This window comes from Rhinatrema bivittatum, chromosome 15 (assembly GCF_901001135.1).
Source record: "Rhinatrema bivittatum chromosome 15, aRhiBiv1.1, whole genome shotgun sequence".
NCBI classification, from domain to species: Eukaryota; Metazoa; Chordata; class Amphibia; order Gymnophiona; family Rhinatrematidae; genus Rhinatrema; species Rhinatrema bivittatum.
In genome coordinates this window covers 65022403-65044904 of record NC_042629.1, presented here as the reverse complement: position 1 = coordinate 65044904, position 22502 = coordinate 65022403, and the positions used below count along the sequence as shown (strand labels likewise).

The 22502-nt window shown below is 46.5% G+C and overlaps 2 protein-coding genes across 5 annotated transcripts in view; one reads left to right on the top strand and one right to left on the bottom strand.

Moving 5' to 3' along the window:
• DHRS3 (dehydrogenase/reductase 3) overlaps positions 1–1011 on the bottom strand; it is a 26350-nt gene extending 25339 nt beyond the window's left edge. The window contains exon 1 of the mRNA XM_029578863.1: positions 239–1011. Coding sequence (XP_029434723.1) covers positions 239–433 — 195 coding nt within the window. The 5' untranslated portion in view covers positions 434–1011. The remainder of the gene's footprint in view (positions 1–238) is intronic.
• Positions 1006–22502, top strand: AADACL4 (arylacetamide deacetylase like 4). 4 transcript variants are annotated; one of them, XM_029578860.1, is made up of 5 exons: positions 14635–14727; positions 15254–15390; positions 17888–18113; positions 18953–19016; positions 19739–22502. In XM_029578860.1, the coding sequence occupies exons 2-5, from the start codon at positions 15292–15294 to the stop codon at positions 20511–20513; spliced, it is 1164 nt and encodes a 387-aa protein (XP_029434720.1). In that variant the 5' UTR covers positions 14635–14727; positions 15254–15291; the 3' UTR covers positions 20514–22502. The 4 variants fall into 4 exon arrangements, with proteins under 4 accessions (XP_029434722.1, XP_029434720.1, XP_029434721.1 ...); XM_029578862.1 differs by lacking the exons at positions 14635–14727; positions 15254–15390 and adding an exon at positions 1006–1373; XM_029578861.1 differs by lacking the exon at positions 14635–14727 and having other exon boundaries at positions 14752–15390.

Here is a 22502-nt window from a genome sequence, read left to right as displayed (position 1 = left end):
CCCCGAGATGCATCACAAGATGAAACTGGCACACGCCGAGCTAAGCAAATAAGCAAGAACAACCACCAAAAAAAAATAATAATAATAACAGAACCCAGGCTTCCCAGCGCCTTGCAATCCCCCCCCCCGGTTAGGGCTGGGAGTAGGGGGAGAGTGATCTGTCAGAGGTAGAAGGTGCAGGTGGGTTGCCTGCAGGGGGCTCTTCCCTTAACTCCCTCCCCCCCCCTCCCCCCGTTACCTTTTTGGCCCCCCGTTTGCAGAACTCCAGGGCCAGGTGCCTGCCGATGCCTCTGCCCCCGCCGGTGATCAGCACGGCGTCGCCGCTCAGCTCCTTGGGCCGGGCGGGCAGCACCAGGCGCGCGGCCGCCTTCAGCACGTAGAAGAGCATCTGCAGGGGGAAGAGCAGCAGGGCGCCCAGCGATCGCCACTCCATCCTCCCCCCCCCGCCGGCACCCTGCACGATTGCAAAAAAAACACAAAAAAAAACCCCCAGCAGATCGACCTAGCAAAATCTGTTAACGTGCAGCAGCCCCCCCCCCCAAAATAACAAAAAAAAAAAAAAAAATACGCTCAGGCCGAGCGGTTTCGGTCTGGGATGATTTCCCGAGCAGGTCAAAAGTTGCCCTGACGCTTCGGTTCGGTTTTTAAATCTATATAGCAAAGAAAATAATAATAAAAAAAAAAGGACTGGCTGCAGATGTCAGATGTAGTGCCCGAGCCCAGCACGTTTCCCTCTGCAGTGGCTCACGGCTCGCGTCTATTCTTAGCTTCAGGAAATCGCTCAAACGAGAGATAGGCGACTGCCAGCAGTTTTTTTTTTTTTTTTTTGGAAAAAGCGGTCCCATGCAGTTTGCGTCGGGGGGGGGGGTCTGAAGGGACGGATGCACGGAAAGCCTGCAGTGCGCCTCCGGCAGAGCCCGGGCTGATTTACTGCCTGTCCCCAGCCTCGGGTAGCTTTTTGGGTTTTTTTTATAAAGTGGATTTTCTGGATTTCCCAAAAAAAAAAAAAAAATCAACCTCCCCGTGGCTCGCTTATGCCGTCCTCGGGCTCCGTCCGTCGCTCTCTGCTTGCCCGGTGCAGGGGGGGAGGACGCTTTTATACGCCATTAAGCTTGATTGACAGTTAAAGTGTTTGAGGAATATTTCACTACTGTTTCTGTGACTGGCTGCTGCCGCCGCCGCCGCTGCCTCCCCTCCCCAGCGCTATCTCTGTGCCACCGAGCACAACAAAGAAGCCCCCGGGCGCATGCAGGCGATGGGGAGAGTGACAGAGCCATCCTCCCTCCCTCCCTCGCCCCCGGGGCTGCCGTGCAGGCCAGTACTTGCTGCTGCTGCTGCGCCACGTTTCCCTTTGCAGCTGTTCCTCCAGCCCTGTAAGCGAGCCCTGCGCATTATCGGAGGGAGCTTGTACAGTGGGAGGTAGGGGGGGAGGGCTCACTGGGTCCGTGCACCAGAGCTAAGCTGGGATCTCACTCCTCCCGAGTTGTAATTGCGTTTGGGTGGAGTGTGCCTCAAGGAGGAAGCGAGTGAGCTCCTGGGCGGTGTAATTTACTTTTCCTGGGTGCTTAAATTCGCAGCGGTGAGAGGGGGGGGGGAGGAGTGGGAGTTGCAAAGACTTTGAACGTTGATATTTTTGCAGGAAAAAAAATTAGCCGAAAGAAAGTGTGAGGGGGGTGTTCCCCAAAGAATTTAGCATGACCTGCTAATGAGTGAGGACATCTATTTATTTGTTTGTTTGTTTTGATAGTATTCTTCCGTCACTGGGGCCTTGCCCTGCCTGCTAATTCAATAATATATTCCGAAAGCAGCACTGTGGCACGGATGGGCGAGGGAACCCCCTTTGCAGGCCCATGCAATAGGGGGCACGTGAAAGACGGGGGAGCTCATGGTTGAGCGCTCTATGTCCTAACGCACGCTCGTCCAACTCTCTCGGGCGCGCGATGCAGTATGCTAATGAGCTGCTGCGCTTAAAAGGGGGCGCTGGAGGAAATTGTGCGTCCCTAGGGCCTCCTCGGCATCGGGCACCCAGGAGAAATGGCTGAGCGGGGTTTAGGCAAAAAGACGCTCAATTTGACGAGCATCCGGATTAGGAAAATGGGCGCTCGTAAATTGAGCGTCCGTTTTCCGAACCTGACCGCCATCGAGACGTTTTCTTTTTTTTTAATTGTTATTTTTTTTACATGTTGCTGCTTCCCGTGGTTCCTCCAACTTAATATCGCGACAATATTAAGTCGGAGGAACCACAGACGAACAGCATTTTCTGCTTCGCTGTTAAACGTTTGGGGCTCCTCAAGGCTTAACGTGTTAATTTTTGAGGGTTAAAATGTGTATGTCAGGCGCACAGTGAACTTTTTACATCAGGGGTACTGGCTAACAGCCTGGTCAACGTGGCATTTACATGTGATGAGCGCTACTAGCTACGCGCTGGTTTGGATGCGCATTTCGAACATGCTGATCTCCTTATTGCATCAGGGGTTATGGACGTGCGTCCAATCGCGGGTTAACCTGTGCGCTAGCCTGAGCGCTCAGCACTGCATCGGCCTTTGGTTTGTAAACAGTGCAAAGCATTGATGTGCAAACAAGGCAGCATTTATTCCTGTTTGGTGCCATCCTCATAGCCAATTCGGAACATGCATTGTGTTTACAAAATTCAGGAGAAAGACCTTTATATTAGAGTACTGCCAGCAGTATAAAACAATTTTCTACCAGGGGATGAAAAAAAAGGGGGGGAAAAAACAGGAATTGGATCCAAATGAGAAAATGTGAGCTAGAGAATTTAAAAGAATTTGGTTTTACAAAATTCCCATCATCCTAAATGTGATTCTCAGTCATCGCACAACAGTGACACCTAGTGGCTGGGCTCAGGGCTCATGATTGCGTGCCTAGGCTAAGTGAGTTGGAAGGGGATGGGAGATAAGGAGAAAATCCCTGGGTAGTCGTGAATGATTTATGGTTTATGGTGCTGAATCCCAGGCCTGGTTCTAGCTGAGCAGGAGGAAAGTGCCAGGCCTAATCAAACAGATAAAAAAACCCCCAACTTAGCCATTTTGAGTGGACCTGGTGGATCAGTCGTAAAAGCTGTGTGTTGCTCTACGGAAGACCCAGGTTCGATTCCTGGCCCTGCCTTATGCTGACCGGGCAGGCCGGGGATGGGAATACTGCGGCGGGGAGGGCGGTGTTCCCGGCCATTGCTCGGTGGAGACCCCTATTGGCTGGAGCTGGTGGTACACAAGCAATCGTGTTCCAGAGGCCGCTGTGGCCTGTGGCTTTTGGTCAAGGATCGTCATTGCGATGGCTGTGCTAGAGAAGGGGCGGAAATATCCCCTGGCGGTTATAAAAGAAGACTCATGATTGAAATAGCCCAACAGAGGGGCTGCTTCTGAATCAGCTAAAAGCCCAAAGGAGCAAGAGGAAAATTGCCAGGTCATAAAATTACAATTTAAAAAAAATAAAAAAGCCACCTCTGGGGTGGATCCTGGTGGCTCATTTTCATAAAAACACCTAAAAGGAGGACGGAGGGTGCAGCAGTTCGACTGGGCTGATCTTCCACGCTTGGGGAACCTTCACTGGAGTTGTGTCACAGAAACAGCAGGGGCGTGCCAGAGAAAGGGAAATCAGCATTTTGAGGGATAAATCATATCTACTGAGATGACCTTCATGAGCTGAAGGGTGCTTGTACGTAAGCTTACCAGTGCCACCTCTAGGCTAACTCAGAGAAATCTAGGTGGTCGAAGAAAACAAAAATGTTTTTCAAACAGAGGCTGGAATTTCTTTTGGAATGGCTTGGAAGGGTTGGTGCATCCCTGCATTAAACAAAATCTGATTTCCCCCTTACCTTTGCCGCTGGTTCTGAAGGAGGTGTGGCGTGTGGCAACGCTTTCTGACTACCAGATCATTGCGTAGGTGGAGGGGGTTAAAGGGGAATGGTGGACACCCCCATACAATCACACGCGACGTGTGAACCAGTCGGAAGGAAACGCGCCCGCGCGATGTCGTCTTTAATTTCCTTGTTTAAAACGGTTGCTCCTCGGGGTGATGCCCCGCAGGGGGTACCAATGACTCAGCGGCCGCCTTCCGATTTAGCCAGGGTTGACCACTGCTTTGTCACCATGTGCACTTTAAAAAACGATTGCCCAGCACAGGGCCGGCCCGGGGCACCTTGGGTTTCGTTCTCAGGTCGGGGCTTAGGGAAGCTATGGAGGGCAGTGTTCACAGCCCCTGGTGAGGGAGGGAGTCCTCGGTCACAGTGGCACCTAATGGTCGGATGGTAGGACTCATGGTTGCAGGGGCTCCAGAAAGAGTGGTAGGGCTCATGGTTGCAGGGGCTCCAGAAAGAGTGGTAGGGCTCATGGTTGCAGGGCTCCAGAAAGAGTGGTAGGGCTCATGGTTGCAGGGCTCCAGAAAGAGTGGTAGGGCTCATGGTTGCAGGGGTTCCAGAAAGAGTGGTAGGGCTCATGGTTGCAGGGGTTCCAGAAAGAGTGGTAGGGCTCATGGTTGCAGGGGCTCCAGAAAGAGTGGTAGGGCTCATGGTTGCAGGGGCTCCAGAAAGAGTCCTGCCGCAGGACCTCTGGCCAAGGACTTGCGGCTACAACGATTGCACTTAAATTAAGTTTGGAGCAGATGCAAATAGGGGGGAGGGAACCCTGGGTGGTTATGAATTAAGGCTCACGGTGCCAGTTTCCAGTCCTGATCGAGCTGGATTTACAAAGGAGCAGGGGAAAACTGCAGGGTCAAAAAAAAAAAAAAAAAAAGAAATATTGCCCTGCACAGCATACAGCCTTCTTCTGTAAACCCAAAAATTGGTGAGCACGGGGAACAATTTTGCAAAATTGTAGCAGGCAACAGCAGGTCATTCCTCATGTGACGTGGAAGGAAGGGGGTGGCTTGTTATGGTAACTACGTCTAACCCTAAGTCCTGCCAGATGTTTGATCTTGCGTATGGCGTACTTTGAATGTACGTCGGCTGTTGGGACAGTGGTGCGTTGGGATACGGCACTGGCAATTGCTGCAGCTCAAACGTTTGTCACCAAGCCTGGGGAGCTAACAGCCATTTTGGCTGCTTCATGGAGAGATTGGTTCAGGAGCCTGACGAGAGAGGGGAGCTGTTTTAGATCTAATTCTCAGTGGAGCGCGGGATTTGGTGAGAGAGGTAACGGCGGTGGGGCCGCTTGGCAACAGTGATCATAACACGATCAAATGTGAACGAACGACTGGAAGGGGGACAATAAGTAAATCTGCAGCTCTAACACTAAACTTTCAGAAAGGGAAACTTTGATAAAATGAGGAAAATAGAAAAAAAAATGAAAGGTGCAGCTACAAAGGTTAAGAGTGTGTAACGGGCGTGGATGTTGTTAAAATATACCAGCTGAGACGTGCAGTCCAGACGTGTTCCACGCATTAAGAATGGTGGAAGGAAGGCCAGACTATTACTGGCATGGATAAAAGGCGAGGTGAAAGAGACTATTTTAGCTAAAAAAAGAAAAAAAAAAAAGTTCTTCAAACATTTTAAGAAGGATCCATCTGAAGAAAATAGGAAAAATGTAAAACATTGATAAGACAGGCTAAGAGAGAATTTGAAACGAAGTTGGCTATAGAGGCAAAAATTCATAATCTTTTTTTTTTTTTTAATATATCCAAAGCAGGAAACCTATAAGGGAGTCTGTTGGATCATTAGATGATTGAGGGGTTAAAGGGGCTCTTAGGGAAGATAAGGCAATTGCAGAAAGAATAAATTAATTCTTTGCTTCTGTGTTTACTAAGGAGGATGTTGGGGATGGTTCCAGAGATGGTTTTCAAAGGTGATGATTAAGATGAACTGAACGAAATCACTGTGAACCTGGAAGATGTGGTAGGCCAGATTAACAAACTAAAGAGTAGCAAATCACCTGGACCAGATGGTATATACCCCAGTGTTCTGAAAGAACTAAAAAATTAAATTCCAGATCTATTACTAAAAATGTGTAACCTATCATTAAAATCACCCATTGTACCTGAAGATTGGAGGGAGGGGGGGGGGGGGGGTCAATTTAATCCCAATATTTAAAAAGGGCTCCAGGGGGCGATCCAGGAAATTATAGACCGGTGAGCCTGACTTCACTGCCAGGAAAAATAGTGGAAATTGTTATAAAGAATAAAATCACAAAACATTTAGATAGACATGGTTTATGGGACACAGCCAGCATGGATTTATCCAAGAGAAGTCTCGCCTCACAAATCTACATTTTTTGAAGGGGTGAATAAACATATGGATAAAGGTGAACCAGTAGATGTAGTGTATTTGGATTTTTAGAAAGCATTTGACAGTTTCTCATGAGAGGCTTCTAAAAAAAACTAAAAAGAGGCGCTATCCTTTCATGGATTGCAAACTGATTAAAAGACAGGAAACAGAGAGTAAGATTAAATGGTCAATTTTCTCAGTGGAAAAGGGTAAACAGTGGAGTGCCTCGGGGATCTGTAGTTGGACCAGTGTTTTTCAATATATTTCTAAATGATCTGGGAAGTAATATAAGTGAAGTGATCAAATTTGCAGATGACACAAATTATTCAGAGTAGTTAAATAGCATGCGGATTGTGATAAATTGCAAGAGGACCTTGTGAGACTGGAAGATTGGGCATCTAAATGGCAGATGAAATTTAATGTGGACAAGTGCAAGGTGATGCATGTAGGGAAAAATAACTCATGCTATAGTTGCATGGTTAGGTTCCATATTAAGAGTTAACACCCAGGAAAAAGATCTAGGCATCATAGTGGATAAAACATTGAAATCTTCGGCTCAGTGTCCTATGGCAGTCAAAAAAGCAAACAGAATGTTGGGAATTATTAGAAAGGGAATGGTGAATAAAATGGAAAATGTCATTATGCCTCTGTATCACTCCATGGTGAGACCGCACCTTGAGTACTGTGTACAATTCTGGTTGCTGCATCTCAAAAAATATATAGTTGCACTGGAGAAAGTACAGAGAAGGGCGACCAAAATGATAAATGGGATGGAACAGCTCCCCTATGAGGAAAGGCTAAAGAGGTTAGGGCTGTTCAGCCTGGAGAAGAGACGGATGAAGGAGGATATGACAGAGGTCTATAAAATCATGAGAGAACTAGACCGGGTTAATGTGAATCAGCTATTTACTCTTTCAGATAATAGAAGGACTAGGGGGCACTCCATGAAGTTAGCAAGTAGCAAATTTAAAACTAATCAGATAAAATGCTTTTTCATTCAATGCACAATTAAGCTCTGGAATTGGTTGCTGGAGGATGTGGTTAGAGAAGTTAGTGTAGCTGAGTTTAAAAAAGGTTTGGATAAGTTCGTGGAGGAGAAGTCCATAAACTACTATTAATCAAGTTGACTTAGGGAATAGCCACTGCTATTACTGGCATTAGTAGCATGGGATGTATTTAATGTTTGGGTACTAGTCAGGTACTTGTAACCTGGTTTGGCCAATGTTGGAAACAGGATGCTGGGATTATTGGACCCTCGGTCTGACCCAGTATGGCAACTTCTTATGTTCTTATGACCTTGGCACAGCTCTCATGAGATCAGGGCAGCTGTTGGATAATGATTTATGGCATAGTGTAATACATTACAGCATCTGTAGACTCAGCTCAGACTTCTGCAGAGATAACGTGCATGTCTGGACATTTTATCCTCAAGCTGGCATGATAACCCCCTTTGTCATGGCTAAATGTTGACTTGGAAAACTGTTGAGTTGATCAACCCTTGTTAACATATGTGGTTGGCCCCAGTGCATTCTGGGCAGACTGTGTTGAAAGAGACTTTGTAATCTGAATAGATGCCAGGGGTCCCTTTGGTTAGGAAACTTCTCCATAGAATAATAGAGCCTGGCCAGGGTTTCAGTGAAGTGGCCAAGGGCTATTAACACTGTTTCCTTCACTGATGAATCTGCCCCCAAGCTCTTCCTCCACCCAAAAGCCCTCAAGTTTACCGGTAAACAGAGATTGCTGCCTCTGGGCTCAGACTAATCTGATCCTTCTCTCTTTCATGCATTCAGGTGGAAATCATAGGAAAGCAAAAGACAGGGGAGCACAGAAACAGAGAATATGGCAGCAGGTAAAGCCCACCAGACCCTACTATGCCCGTGTTCAATGCAGGCTCTACCTTTAACCTCAATTCCCTGCCACTAAAGATCCTCTATGTGGGGATCCCATGCTTTCTTGAATTTCATTACCATTTTTGTGCTCGCCACGTCCGCTGGGAGGCTGCTCCAGTTAGCCTTGAGAATCCTCGTTAGCTCTGCTCCGGTGCAGTGTTTTGGGACCCAGACAGCACCGTGAAAACCTTCCGTCCCTTCCCGTTTCAGATCTGTCCGTGTTATCTTGGCCTGATCTAGGTCAGGTCCTAACGAATCTCTGTTCTTTTTCCGACACTCATTTATTTTGGGGGGTTTTTCGCCTTATCTTCTTTTGTAAGAATTTTATGCAATAAATATATTGTACATCTTGATAAGCACAAGAGATTCGGGGGTTGATGGGTTTTCATGGAACTGCGGCCTCATGGCCTCCTCATTTGTCTCCCAGCCGTCCTGTTTTCAGCCTGGTTTTTTTTTTTTAATCCGACGGTGACCTTCCTTTTCTTTACCCAGAGGCCTTCAATCGCTCTTAGTTACGTTCCAAAACCGACGCCGCAGAATCGCGCCGTGTGTGGGGCTCGCTTTCTCCAGCTTTGGCTTCAGTTCCCTGGTTTTTGTCACATTCAGTACCGTGGCTGGTGGGGGGGTATCGTTGCTCGTCCGGGGGGGGGGGGGCGGGATTCGTTGTGTTTGCAGCACAGACCGATTCTGCTGATCGCTGGTGCCGCTATACCTGTGCCCTAATCATGTATGTTCATGAGGCCTCGCTGGCACCTGTCTAACCCACCCTCCTCAACGGGCGTCGGCATCACCAGTGGAAATCTGTGATCCATCAATTTCAGGCAGCCTGTTTTTTGTGTAAATTAGTACCAAAAAGACTGAATTCGTCATTTGAGCAGATCATCTGTTGGACTAGGAAGCCGCCTAGTGGCAAAGAGTGCACATTATTCAGTTCTTTGCCAAATACTTCTGATTTTGAATAGAGTTGGTTTTTTTTTAGGTCGGTTACTTTGCGGTCTCATTAAATCTAACCTTTGTTTCAACTCATCTGAAAGTTGGTTAGGTCATAATGCTCCCCACTTAGATGTATTGTGCAGAAAAATACAGCGCTATTCACGTTACACAGAAGAGAATAAGCTAAAAAAAAAAAAAAAGGACTTTGTCTCTGAATTTAGGTTCGCTCATAGCAGGAACTCTAAGGTCCCTTCCCAATGGTTCTCGAACCTCCATGTGTGGCAGAGAGGTCAAGCCTCAGGACTACCTCCCTGATAGGAGTAGCGGGGGGCTGGCAGGCACCTGGCTGGAACTACGTCTCAAAGCATATTTCTAAAATGTTATTTATACCTGCAAGGAATGTACAGTGCCGTCGTGTTTGCATTATATACCCGTGGCGAGCAATTAAACGAGCAGACTTTCAGGCCAGTGAGATTGATTTATCTCCGAATGAGATGAGATTGAGCCCGGAGGTTGGGAATGGTGGTGGTGGGAAGACAGAGGGAGGTTAGGGTTCGGTGTCAGAGAACTGACAGGCAACAGAGGAGAATAAAGCTGAGCAATCCACAGCCTTGGGCCTCCTGGGACTGGTTGCACATTTCCACCATCTCAAGCTGGGGACGTCGCTCTTCCTCAGGATTTGCTTCTGCTGCGACTCTGTGTTTGCGCCTATGCAGAGTGAGTGGGCTCTAGATTTGGAGGAAAGTCAGGGCTCAAGTCCCTCCCACGCTCCTTGTGATCTTGGGCAAGTCACTTTATCTCAGGTACCTACTTAGATTGTACTATTGCACCCAAATTCTAAAAATGATGTAAGCCACCTTGAGCATTACTTGGAAAGGCAGGCTGAAAGTAATAATAATCTTCACAGCAGCTATTGCAGTCAGCCCTAAAGTGGGTTTGACGGAGGGCAGAACTAATCAAATGTCTGAAGAAGGTGCCTTGAGCCACGTTATTTATTTATTTATTTTATTTATTTGTATTTTTCTATACCGGCATTCACGGAGTTCGTATCATGTCGGTTTACATAAAACAAGGGGTGAGAAATACATTATAACGTAAATAACTAATAACATAAGAGTATACATTAAAAGGTAAAACAAGTGCATGGAAGAAAAAAAAGTTACAATAAAACGGGGTCATTCTAACTGGGATTAGAGTTAGAGGAAAGATAAACAGTTTAACGAGAAGTAAAACATTGTAATGATTGGTAGATAGAGACTGTTTCAGTTTAATAGGAAATGATCAGTAATGCTGCATTTGATGGTAGAGAATCTTTAAGGGTCCGGAAATGCTTTCAAGAACAGCCATGTTTTCAGTCTTTTCCTGAAGGTTTGAAGACATGGTTCCTGTCTTAGTTCTAGGGGGATGGAGTTCCACAGTGGGGGACCTGCTGTGGAGAAGGCCCGATCTCTCAATGTTATATGTTGGGTGGTATTGTTGTGTGGTACCTGTAGATATTCTCTATATGCTTCCCTGATGGGTCTGTTGGAGGAGTGTTTTTTAAGAGCTATTTGTAAATGGAGTGGAGCCAGTCCATGAATATTCTTGTAGATTGTGGTGAGGGATTTATGAATTATTCTGTAGTGGATTGGTAACCAGTGTAGGTCTTTAAGGACTGGTGTAATGTGACGTTACTGGTGACACCCAGGCTCCCGATGCACCTTGGCTGGCTGAGAACGAGACAGATGCACTCATCTCACAAGAGAGGAGACTGGTGATGTGAGCAATACCAGAGTCCCTGCAACATGCACCTGCCGCCCAGCCTGCTGCTGAGCTTCCACTGAGCTCCTCCTAATGAGCTTCTTCATATCCCGAGGGCCAGACTTGGAGACCATGTTAAATGGTGCAGCCATCGACAGCTCAGGTGTGGAGCGGCTGACGTAACCCGCACATGTGAAACCCTGGCAGACCCAGGGCTGCATTTCACCGGCCGCTGGCCACCTCTCACCAGATAAACCAAATAGGCAGATCCAGTCCGGGGTTTGACCCTTTCATTGTGTGGAGGTCTAACTTTGCTTTGGGAAATCAGTGGGGAAAGTCAGAGCCTAAAACTCTGTGCATGAAAAGGGCCAAAACTAGGGCTTAATCAGCCTATTCAGTTCACTTAGTGTGACTGGCAAGATGCTCAGGTGCAGAGGAAGACAAGGCCAGTCTTCAGCCTCCCTTCCTTCTGAGGGTGACCCAGCTATTTTGGTAGGAGAAGGCTGATTCTGTCCTGGTTTTACTGCATGGCCTGCAGAACCCCTAGTCCTGCTTTTATTAGTCTGTGCTTCCTGATATGATCCACCCCAACCAATCCTGCACAATTCCGGACCAGACTGACATCTTTCTGGCCCAGGATCTGATCCATCTCTGTCGCAGGACTGGTCTGTCAGTCGCTCTTCTTCCTCTAGATCAGGAGAAGATGTTCGACAGCTTGGATCACAGGCACCTCATGGAAACCCTGCAGGCTTTTGGTTTCGACCCCCACTTCGTGGATCTTCTCCAACTACTGTGCAACACTGCAGAGTGCCTCATGAAGATCAACTGGTCCCTGGCGGTGTCTCTGGCATTCAGGCAATGATGCCCCTCGTTGGAACTAGCCATTGAGCCTTTCCCGCACCTTCTATGCAGGAAGCTGACCGGACTGGTGATGTGAGTGACAATCTCAGATTATGCCTCCTTATGACCCCCAAGCCCAGTTGATCTGGAGAGGGTGCAGACATGCCAGCAAAGATCCACTGGGCCAGATGTTACGGGCTTTTAATAGGATGCCAGGTGACTATGCTCCCTGATGCTTTCTGCAATCTAGCTTGGAGCAGAAAGACATAAAAATAGCACCGGTCAACAGCAGAGGCCACGTCAACTGGTGTGAGCTGGAAGACAAAGTGGCTGCACGTTTGAGATCATAAATGGGTCTGCTCAAGTTGCTGTCCCTCAGGAGAAAGGCCTTGGTAATCAACCAGCTGGTGGCAAGTAGGCTCTGGCACCGGTTGATCGCAGAGTCCTTAACGCAAGCCCAGAGGAAGTTGCTAGATTTCTCTTGGGCCAGGAAGCATTGAGTCTCTGCATGTATTCTGAGCCTCTCAAGTGTGGAGCGGCTGACGTAACCCGCACGTGAAACCCTGGCATGTATCCTGGTATATATCCAAAGCCAGGTCCGAACCTTCTCCTTCCAGATCTTGCAGAGGCTCCTTTAGGCAGACCCACCTCTGAGGTGGTGCACACTAGCATGTTACTAATTTTGCTAGTTGTGCAACCTAGAGTACAAATGGCATCTTTGTTTTCTCGTCGGAGATGTTTTGGCAGGAAGCTTTTGAGGCTGCCAGTCTTCTATCAAGATCTGAGAAAAGCCTGGAACATGATCTCTGTGACCAGAGAAGCCCCAGTGGTCATGAGTGTGAAATTTCTATCTGAGCCTCCGCTCTTCACCCCATATTTTGTGATTGGCTAATCTTGGTTGGGATCACAAAAGTCAGGGGTCTTCTGGACTATGATAGACATGTGTGGGTGACCCCAGAAACCCTAGCTCGTTTCATGAGTCTTGCAACCCCCTGTTCACCCGTTTTCTATTCCAGGAAATCAGGAACACTATGACACTCAATCAGCCCTCCTTCCTTCAGGGGGTTTGCAAATTGGACATCCCCCACCCAACTCAGAGCCCCACGTGTCCAGATCTGCTGAGCTCCAAGCCCCTCAAATCCCCTCAGCCTCCTCACCCCGATAACCCATCCAGATGATCAGATTTCGCCCCGACATGTTTCTGCACTGTGTCAAAGAAAACAAATCAGCTTGTTTGAGCTGCACGCCATGCACTTCCTCGCCTTCATCTCCCACCCAGACCCCATCTGGCAGGAAGCTCTTCCAACATCAGAGGACAAGATCTCCCGGTAGGCCATCCTTCTACTCCCAGCAAATTCCGGGACCCAAAGCCGGAGAATCCTGCATGATGTTCTCAGCATTGGTGAACGTGCACCCCGTTTCATGAACTCCTCACCGTCCTCTCCCTTCTATGGGAGAACGGAGTCAATGTATCACATTTTTCTTTTCTGACAGACTACAGCCCCTTTTTATTTTACTTAACAATCTGCTCCTGCAGTTATGGCGCCATTCCCCCCCCCCCCCCCCCCCCCACGTTTATTTTTGGGCGCAACATGTCCAAGGCTCCAGCTTGTAAAGCAAGGGATTTCCTCATCAACCTCCTCTTGGCTCTTGCAAAAATGGCCTTCACCAAAAGCAGGAGGCCACAACTGAATGGAGAATCACCCGTGGACTGTGAGATCCTGTTCCAGGCACTGGTGCTCTCCCACCTCTGAGCAGAGCACTATGACGTGGTATCTACTAGCCTGGTGGATGCCTTCGCCAGCCAATGGGCACCGAATACTGTGCTCTGCTCACCCTGTGTCCCCCTCAGATTATTTTCAGCATTTGAACACTATATTTCATTTGAGTTACAGGCACAATATTATCAGTTTATGCTGAATTTTAGTTGAGCTCTCTAGTTCTCTGTACGGGGATCCAAGTTTTGTTACTGCATCTCAAAAACATATAGTTGCAATGGAGAAGGTACAGAGAAGGGCGACCAAAATGATAAAGGGGATGGAACAGCTCCCCTATGAGGAAAGACTAAAGAGGTTAGGACTTTTCAGCTTGGAGAAGAGACGACTGAGGGGGGATATGATAGAGGTGTTTAAAATCATGAGAGGTCTAGAACTGGTAAATGTGAATTGGTTATTTACTCTTTCGGATAATAGAAGGACTAGGCGGCACTCTATGAAGTTAGAATGTGGCACATTTAAAACTAATCAGAGAAAGCTCTTTTTCACTCAACGCACAATTAAGCTCTGGAATTTGTTGCCAGAGGATGTGGTTAGTTCAGTTAGTGTAGCTGGGTTTAAAAAAGGTTTGGATAAGTTCTTGGAGAAGTCCATACCTGCTATCAATCAAGTTGACTTAGATAATAGCCACTCCTATTACTAGCATCAGTAGCATGGGATATACTTAGTTTTTGGGTACTTGTAGACTGGATTGGCCACTGTTGGAAACAAGATGCTGGGCTTGATGGACCCTTGGTCTGACCCAGTATGGCACTTTCTTATGTTCTTATGATCTGATGCCACCACCAGACATGCACGTGTATTTCTGTGTATTATTATACTTGATTGTGCTTTTTATATGCACCAAAAATACTCTCAGGCCTATGCAATTCAGTGCGCTCAGCCTAGCACACAGCTTGCTGCGGGATTGGATGCATGTTTTGAATGCGCTACAATAACTCCCCATGCAATAATGCAATTAGCGCGTCCAAACCAATGCGTAGCTAATAGCGCTAATCACATGTAAATGCCATGTAGATGGTCAGCTTCCTAGCTTCTTTTTTTTTTTTTTTTAATTAATGTGCTTCTCTCCACCCTCCTGGACAATCACAGTCCCTTGCAAACCTACTTTCCCAATTGCTATTAAAATTAACCAACTGGAGTCAAGAGCCAGCATGCCCTGTGCTGACTCTTGATCGAAGCACGAGGTGAGAGAATGAAAGATATATATATTTTTTTTACTTTTGATAGACTTCTTTATTCTTTAAGGTAACTGAATTTCAAATGCTTCTGAGAGGGGCATGAAGGGATGGTGGTTTCAGCCTGGACAATACACCCTGCGGCTCACATTATGGTGAGCACCCTTGGATTTTGGAAAATCTTGAATCCGACTTAAATCTCCCTGATTTGTGAGTTTGTCTGAAAGAATTTGCACGCCTCTGCTCGCCGCTACGAGAAGGCGGGGGCACTGTGACCTGCCAGCCCTGCGGCTCACTGGCAAGTCCTGGGCGCTGCCGTGCAGAAGATCTGCGCTCGCTTCCAAGGCCCTGACGTTGGCTCCCTGGAACCACTGCGGAAGCAGCTTTCGCAGCCCCTGGGGTGGTGCGAGGGGCACGGCCTGTTCTTAACAGTGGCACCTGCTGACCAGACTTGGGCTCCGGAGGGACGATTGTTGCTGCAACAGATGGGCTGAGTTAGGGGTTGAGGGGGGGGGGAGGAGGAGGTCCTAATATAGGGGAGCACCAAACTCCCTCCCCTCCCCCTCCCCCCAACAGGTAGGAGCAGATGAAAGCTCATGGCACCAGAGCTCAATATAGGTCCACTCCCGAGAAAATTGTAGTTAGAAAGGGCCTAGAGGGAATCTCTTTTTTTTTTTGCAGTGAGCTGAGAAAGTCTGCAGATGAAGTGAGACGAGAACATGGCAGTGAGAGGCGTGCATCGGGCCGCCTTTATGCCTGCGGGCGGGTTCCGGCCTCCGATTGCACCGCGTGACCATGCACAGTTTCTCACTAGACAGGTAAGATTGCTCTCCAGAGTCGCAGCAGAGTCGGGGCCAGGCTGGAGTGCAATGGGGCTGGGGATTGCTCTGCTGGTCTTTGTCGCTGCCCTCCTCCTCGCGCTGACTCTTCTGCTGGTTGTCGGGGTGATCTATTTTGAGCTCTCAAACTCTGAAATCCCTCCTGGACTTGCCCACCCTTGGAAACTCAGACTCCTCCACGGCATGCTGATTGCCGTGGCTGTTCTGGTGAGTTGGGGGTTTTTTTTTTACCAGCCCTGGAAGGAGTCTTCTGTGGAAGAGACCGGGCTGAGATATGGGTTCTCACACAGCTGGAGCTGCCTCCTGGGGACTTACAGGATTGTCTTTTCCCTCTGCTTAGTGAATAGCTCTGGTTTGTACTAAAAAAATGACCTTCAGAAAGTCTGCTGAGAGGTGTGTCTAATATCAACATGCTGGAGGGGGGTGGGGGTGAGTGGGTGTATTTGGGTTCAAAGTACTAATGTTAAAAGCCGAGAGCGCAGATTGTGTTCTGGGTGCAGTGTATCTCTAACCTGGGCTCTTAAAAGACTTTCTATCTATTCCTACAATTGCACCTTGACAAATAAGACCTGCATTGTTACAAATCAACAATATTCTTTACTATTATTATTTTGGGGTCAAGGTAACATAAAACCTTCAGATCGCTTTCTCAGTAAAAAAAAACCCCAAAATAAGACAATTGTTGCTTCCAGTGTGTTGCTATTGGCCCCTTCTTTGTTGCGGCCTAGAACCCCAGAAAAGAGTTGCCAGTGCATTGTTCTGCTTGTTTTCGGAGAAGCTGATGAGCTTAATCAGGATCGGAGCTAGCTTTATCGCCCCATGCAAACACCAGGAACAGTGCCATCCATGGCTCCAAGACAGAGCTCCTCCCCCTCCTTATCGCTGCAGTTGGTGGCGCTCCTTCAGAACTGCCATTGGCCACGCCCCCTGAAGCAGCGGCACCCTGTGCTACTGCACGGCTCGCAACACCTCTGAAGTCAGCTCTGATCAAGATTCTGTGGCGGGGCTAGAGGTACCTGAGGGAGCAGGATCCTCCTTCCGATGAGGGAGACCGTGGATGTGCAGGGAAAGGGCGCACAGGAGCTTACCTCCGCCGTCTTGCCATTTCTTCCAGTGGCCCCGAGTCTTAATATTTTGGTGACTGTTTATGCCTTATAGTATAAAAAATGTTACCAGTGTGTGTTATCAGGTTAATTGTATATTTATGAATAACCTCAAGATGGGTTTACCCTAATATGATCTGATAGTTCTTTAAATCACCTAGGATTGATTATGGCGATAAATAAACTGGCTGTGCATTTCAGGATAAGGCAACTGTACATTTCCATGGCATAAGGGCAGGCTGTGTCAGTCCTCTGCTCATGGAGCCCCTTCACCCTTCAGCATGTAGTGCTGGTTAGGGTCCTCTTTGACTTCCTTCCCCACACCTACGGACTTCTAGTGCTGGTTTTCATGATTACCTGGATCTACAACTCCATGGAGTCAGTCCAGATGGTGCCTACTAAAATGGTCAGTGGTCTTCGTTCTACAGCATATGGAGATGGACTCAGAGGTCTTAACATGTACACCCTGGAGGAAAGGCGAGATAGGGGAGATATGATAGAGACATTCAAATATCTCACAGGAGGTGAACCTCCTTCAACGGAAAGGAGGCTCTAGAACCAGGGGTCATGCGATGAGGTTGAAAGGAGACAGAGTAATCTTTGGAAATTTTTCTTTACAGAGAGGGTGGTGGAGCTGGAGGTGGGGCTGTACCGCCTGGCTCCACAGGAAGAGACTGAACTGACCCTGCTTTTACTCCCATTGCATCTATAAAAACATAGAACCATGACGGCAGGAAAAGACCCTTTGGCCCAATGCAATCTGCCCATCCGTCCAATTAATTTAGCATTCTAATTCCCATCGCTTCCTCAGAGATCCCCTGTATTTATCCCGTGCTTTCTTGAATCCAGATACGGTTTCTGTCTCCACCATCTCTTTTGTATCAAAGCTAAAATATGTTTTTCTTTCATTCTCACCAAATCTCAGGCAGCCTTTTCTGCTCAAAGTGGCCATTACTTCAACAGAAGATTAAAGCTTATCCTTTCTCCAGAAATGCCATTCTGTCCTCTATCAAAACAAGAATCTACATTTTGTTTTCACTTATTTCCCCCTAAAATCTGTTTCAGTGGGAGATTTATATTTATTTATTTATTTATTTATTTATTTATTTCGAGGTTTTCATATACCGAAGTATAGCGGGATGCCTTCACTCCGGTTTACAAGATAACAACTTAATACAGTTTGGTAACACTGGAACGAATTAATAAACAGTGAGCAAGATAACAACTTGATACAGATTGGTAACACTGGTATATTGGTATAATGTCTTGCTCCTTCTTTTGGATACTGGCATGCAAACCAGGCTTGTAAATAATGACCTGCAATATGTAAGATGTCTGATTATTTATTTATTTATTTTTTCTGTATAAAACAGGGAAAGATTGTCGAGAACCTAGGAATCTGCAGTCAGGTTGTTTTCACCCGCTACATGAGGAATCAGTGGCTAAGCAGGAAGACAGAGGAGGACCCTAAACTCTTCATCAAGGACCTGACCTTTGACGAGGTGCCAGTGAGAATCTATCAGCCCAAATCTCCATCTTCTGGTGGGAGAAGAGGCGTGGCCTACTTCCACGGAGGGGCCTTCATGTTTGGAAGCATAAGTAAGACTTGGAATGGAAAGTGACGATGAAAGGTTCGGCATGCAAAGGTGCAATAATAGTCAGAGATTTGACATTTCCGCAGCCTACAGACTGGTGAAGTCTGGCTGCCTGACCAATAAGCCAGGGCTACATTTAGGAATAGGCAACTATTTATGGCACCAAATACCTAGACACACCTCTCCCCCACCCTCTGATTTCTGAGTGGGTGGAGGGAAGGGAAGGGAGAGAACTCGCCCCTCGGTCCTGCAATAAGTTGCTTTTAAGTTGTGAACATGGGAGATTATTTATTTATTTATTTATTTATTTATTTGCAATCATGGGTCACATTCATCACAGGGACACTGGATGGATCATCCTAATTTGGAGTGAGACTTCATGCAAACAAATACATTTTGTGTAGAAATCAGATGTACTGTTCCACAGGACACAGTTAATTTCCAATTATAATCCCCAAAAAGGCAATTCTTTAATTCAGAAAGTGGACATGGCCTCTCCAGAAAAGCAAAATTGAGAGTGGTAAATTAGTTCTCTCTGCCCTCATTGTGGGGTTTTGGGGTTATTTTTTAAATATTTCAATCTTCAGCATAAGGCATTTTGCAGTAAAAATTCCCCCACTCTGCTAAATATTGCTTTGCAATCCCTGTTTTCACGCTGACTTCATACATCATAGAGACCCTGATGTATAGGAGGGAGAGAGGAATGGCGTGAAAAATGGTCTCTATTTTTTATGAAGGGATACGGAAAGATTCTTTAATTTCAATTAGAAGTGAAAAGCCCTTGGTGGCTGAAATTCAAGCCTGTCATTGAAAATCTATCTGTCTCTCTGCTTGTTTACTCAGAGACCTACGACAGCCTGTGCTGTTACCTCGCGAGAGAATCGGACTCGGTGGTTGTGTCGGTTGCGTAAGTTGGATCCCCACCCCCTTCCCGTTCTGCCTCATAACGTCGCTGGGAATAAATAGTCATGGGCATTGTAGCGTATGCGTTGCTGAGTGGACAAGCCTTGAGTGATTTCAGTAAGATGGCGTTAACTCATTTTTTGTGGGATAGAGCAATCAAACAAGGAGAATTGGGGGACAGCTGGCCAACTTAAGATGAGCAGCAATGACGAACCAAGGCTATGTTTTTAGGCAGAGTTTAAAATATAAGCTCGACAAGATCTTACAGATGTTTAAATTCGTCGCTGTACATGGAAGGGCTAGCTCTTTACTCTCTTTAAGAGACTGTCTCTTTTCTCGCTGCTCACTAGTTTGGGCCTTGCGTTCATCCCCTCTCCAGGTAATATTACAAGTGGTTCCTCATTTTCCTGTGGCTGAACGGGCAGGATGCAGCTGTCTCCAGTGCTGATCCCCCCCCCTCACTGTGGGCAGCTCATCCCTTTCCTCCTGAAACTGTGTCAGCAGCACATCCAGTCTCAGCCCACCAGAGAATCATGAACCTGTGCTGATAACTGGTTCTCAAATTTTTTCCGGGCCACACAAACGGCTAACGACATGCCCATCAGGTTGGCCCAGAGAGGACATTAAAAAGGCCTCATTAGAAGTATAGCGCGGGGGATATCGGAAATAAATCATTTTGTAATTACTGTCACTCCTCTTCTAATCACCCTTTATTTAATGGTTTAGGTATCGCTTGTCTCCTGAGTATAGGTATCCGGCCCATTTTGAGGACTGTCTTCATGCCACGGTGCACTTTCTGAAGGCAGCTACAGAGTATGGCGTGGATCCTGCCTCTGTTATCGTTGGCGGGGACAATGCCGGAGGCAGCCTCGCCGCAGCTGTTTGCCAAACCCTGGCGAGCAGAACTGACCTTCCCAAGCCATGCGCTCAGGTCCTGATCTACCCGATCCTCCAGATGCTGGATTTCGGTTTGCCCTCGTATCAGCAGAACCACTCGGTCCCCATCTTGTACCGGGAACGTGTGATTTTCTATGGTCTGAATTATCTCAACGGTGATATGTCGGTAATGGAGGAGGTGCTGGAAGGCAAGCATGTGCCTGCTGAAATGAGACTGAAGTTTAGGAAGTGGCTGAGCCCAGACAATATCCCTGAGGAGTTTAAGAGGAGAGGGTTTAAACCTCAGGTGGCCATATCACACATAGATGAGGTCTATGAGGAGGTCCAAAAATGTTTTGAGCCCTCCTTTTCCCCACTCCTTGCTGAAGATGCCACAATTCGTTGTCTGCCAAAGGCTTACATTTTGACCTGCGAATTTGATGTGCTTCGGGATGATGGACTGCTGTACAAGAAGAGGCTGGAGGACCATAGTATCCCCGTGACTTGGCACCATGTCAAAGATGGCTTCCACGGAGTGGTAACCTTCTTCAACAAAGGGTTTTTGCATTTCCCATCTGGAAAAGCAGCAGTTGATGACATTGTAAGCTTCATAAAGCAAGCATAATCCTTAAATGCTAAAATTATATAATTTAACACCCAATTTAGTGTGCAGTAAGCAACAGATCAGGTCTTAGCTTATAAATCTAGCTTCAAGATGTGTTGTTGGAGGCATAGGGCTGAAACTTGCCTAGTATGGTTCCCAAGTAGTCAAGGAGGCATATGTTATTCCTGAACCTCAATCCTTCCTGGGCACAACACAAACAATCATTTTTACATACCTTCAGTTTAAATCTGTTTATTAATGATTAGAGAAAACAGAAAAAGCCTGCTACATAATTGTTCCTGTTACTTACCAGATTTGATCACACTTAAAGTTAAGACTGATGTCATTCAACATGTGTAATGTTCTATTATTCTCCCTTCTCCTTCAAGCTAAAACGAAGATCCACCACCCTTCTTAGGGGTTAATTTTAAGACTGGCTGCCTAAGTGCAAAGTCGGTGGCTTCTTTTTACCCTTAGACTTTGCACAAAACTTTTTTTCAGAGGGGGAAAAAAAGTCTTGTAGGTTCGAAAATTTACAAAAGTATGTGCATCAATGCCAATCCCTTCCCAATCCTGGTTCCCAGTAACGCTTCTTGGCTCCGCAGGTAAACTTACACTCATAGTGCATAAGTCTACCTGCAGATAGGAAGGGCAATTTAAAAGAAAAAAAAGAAATTTCCAGAGGTAAAGCCCTGTTATACCCAAGGACATGGCTTTGAAAATAACCCTCCTTATGCAAAGAGTTACATTATACGTCATTTCACCTTAAAATGCTCAGAACTCATCATTAGTGTCAGCATCTGAAGTATTATTTATCTCTCACTTGTTATCCTCCAGGAGGCAAACGTCCTGATGACTGTTCAATAGCTCAGAGACTTGGCAAGAGGAGAGCTCAGTAACACTAGCAAAAGGCTTTCCCAGATCCTTAGGAGTTGGTCATAACTAAGATGGTTTGAAGCCTTCTCCGATTGGCATTCCATGACCAAGAGTTTGTGCATTTGAGCTCTCCAGTTGGTTGGATCTGGAGTCTCCTCTGATAAACACAAATTTCAGAATCACCTTTTTGACTATCAAAAAAATCCTTCTGTAGGGATAATTATGACCATATTTGACCTGGACCAATAGGACTTTGATCTCCAAGATATGCTTGCATGTAGGTATCAATCTATGGGCCTGATTTACTAAGCGTTTCTCCCATAGACACAGAATGGGAGAAAAGCCTTAGTAAAATCCGGCCCTATATTTGTAAATTTTACTACTGTGGACCAAAAAATTGTATATTTTGAGCATGCCAAGAGGCTATAGAAATAAGCTAAATGCCTTAAAATACATTGACCCAGAAGTCATACCTTTCCCTCCGTGACCAAGCACATAACACAAATAAATGTACCTGTGCAGCAAAGAGATATTTATATTTATAAGAAGAAACACCGTGGTTGCTGATCTCGCCATCGTCTCCGTGGGGACAGTGTGTGTGCCACGGTGCCTCTATGTATCACCACTGCCATTGCAGTCCTGCCGGCTCTTCCACATTTAAACCCAGCCCACCCCTTCCTCCCCTTTCTTCTACGGGAATGCATTTCAGAGGGAGATGAACTGATGCCTTTCCGTTCCTTTGGAGAGCTCTTTAAGGCTGCAGAGGGGCATCACATGTATGTGCTGAAATTGCCAGTGCTCGCAATGCTGATAACTGAGTTGGAAACGTGGGCCTTTTCTAGTCTGCACAAAAACTCTTCTTCCTCACCGCACATGGCGTCGCACAACTTCTCCGTCTCGATGCAAAAAACAAGATTTATTTTTTTTTTGCTAAATTATGTCCAATATAGAGTTTTACATCTAGTGCATTTTTGTTTCTTATTATAAATTATAAGAACTTTTTAAATATATTTATTTGAAGCTGATGAGAAGTGGTATAATTTGCTAATTTAAGATCAGCTTATTTAAACTATGCCCCTGCTAGATTCAGATTCTGTGTACAAATCCACAATAAAGATCATTTGTAATAAAGAA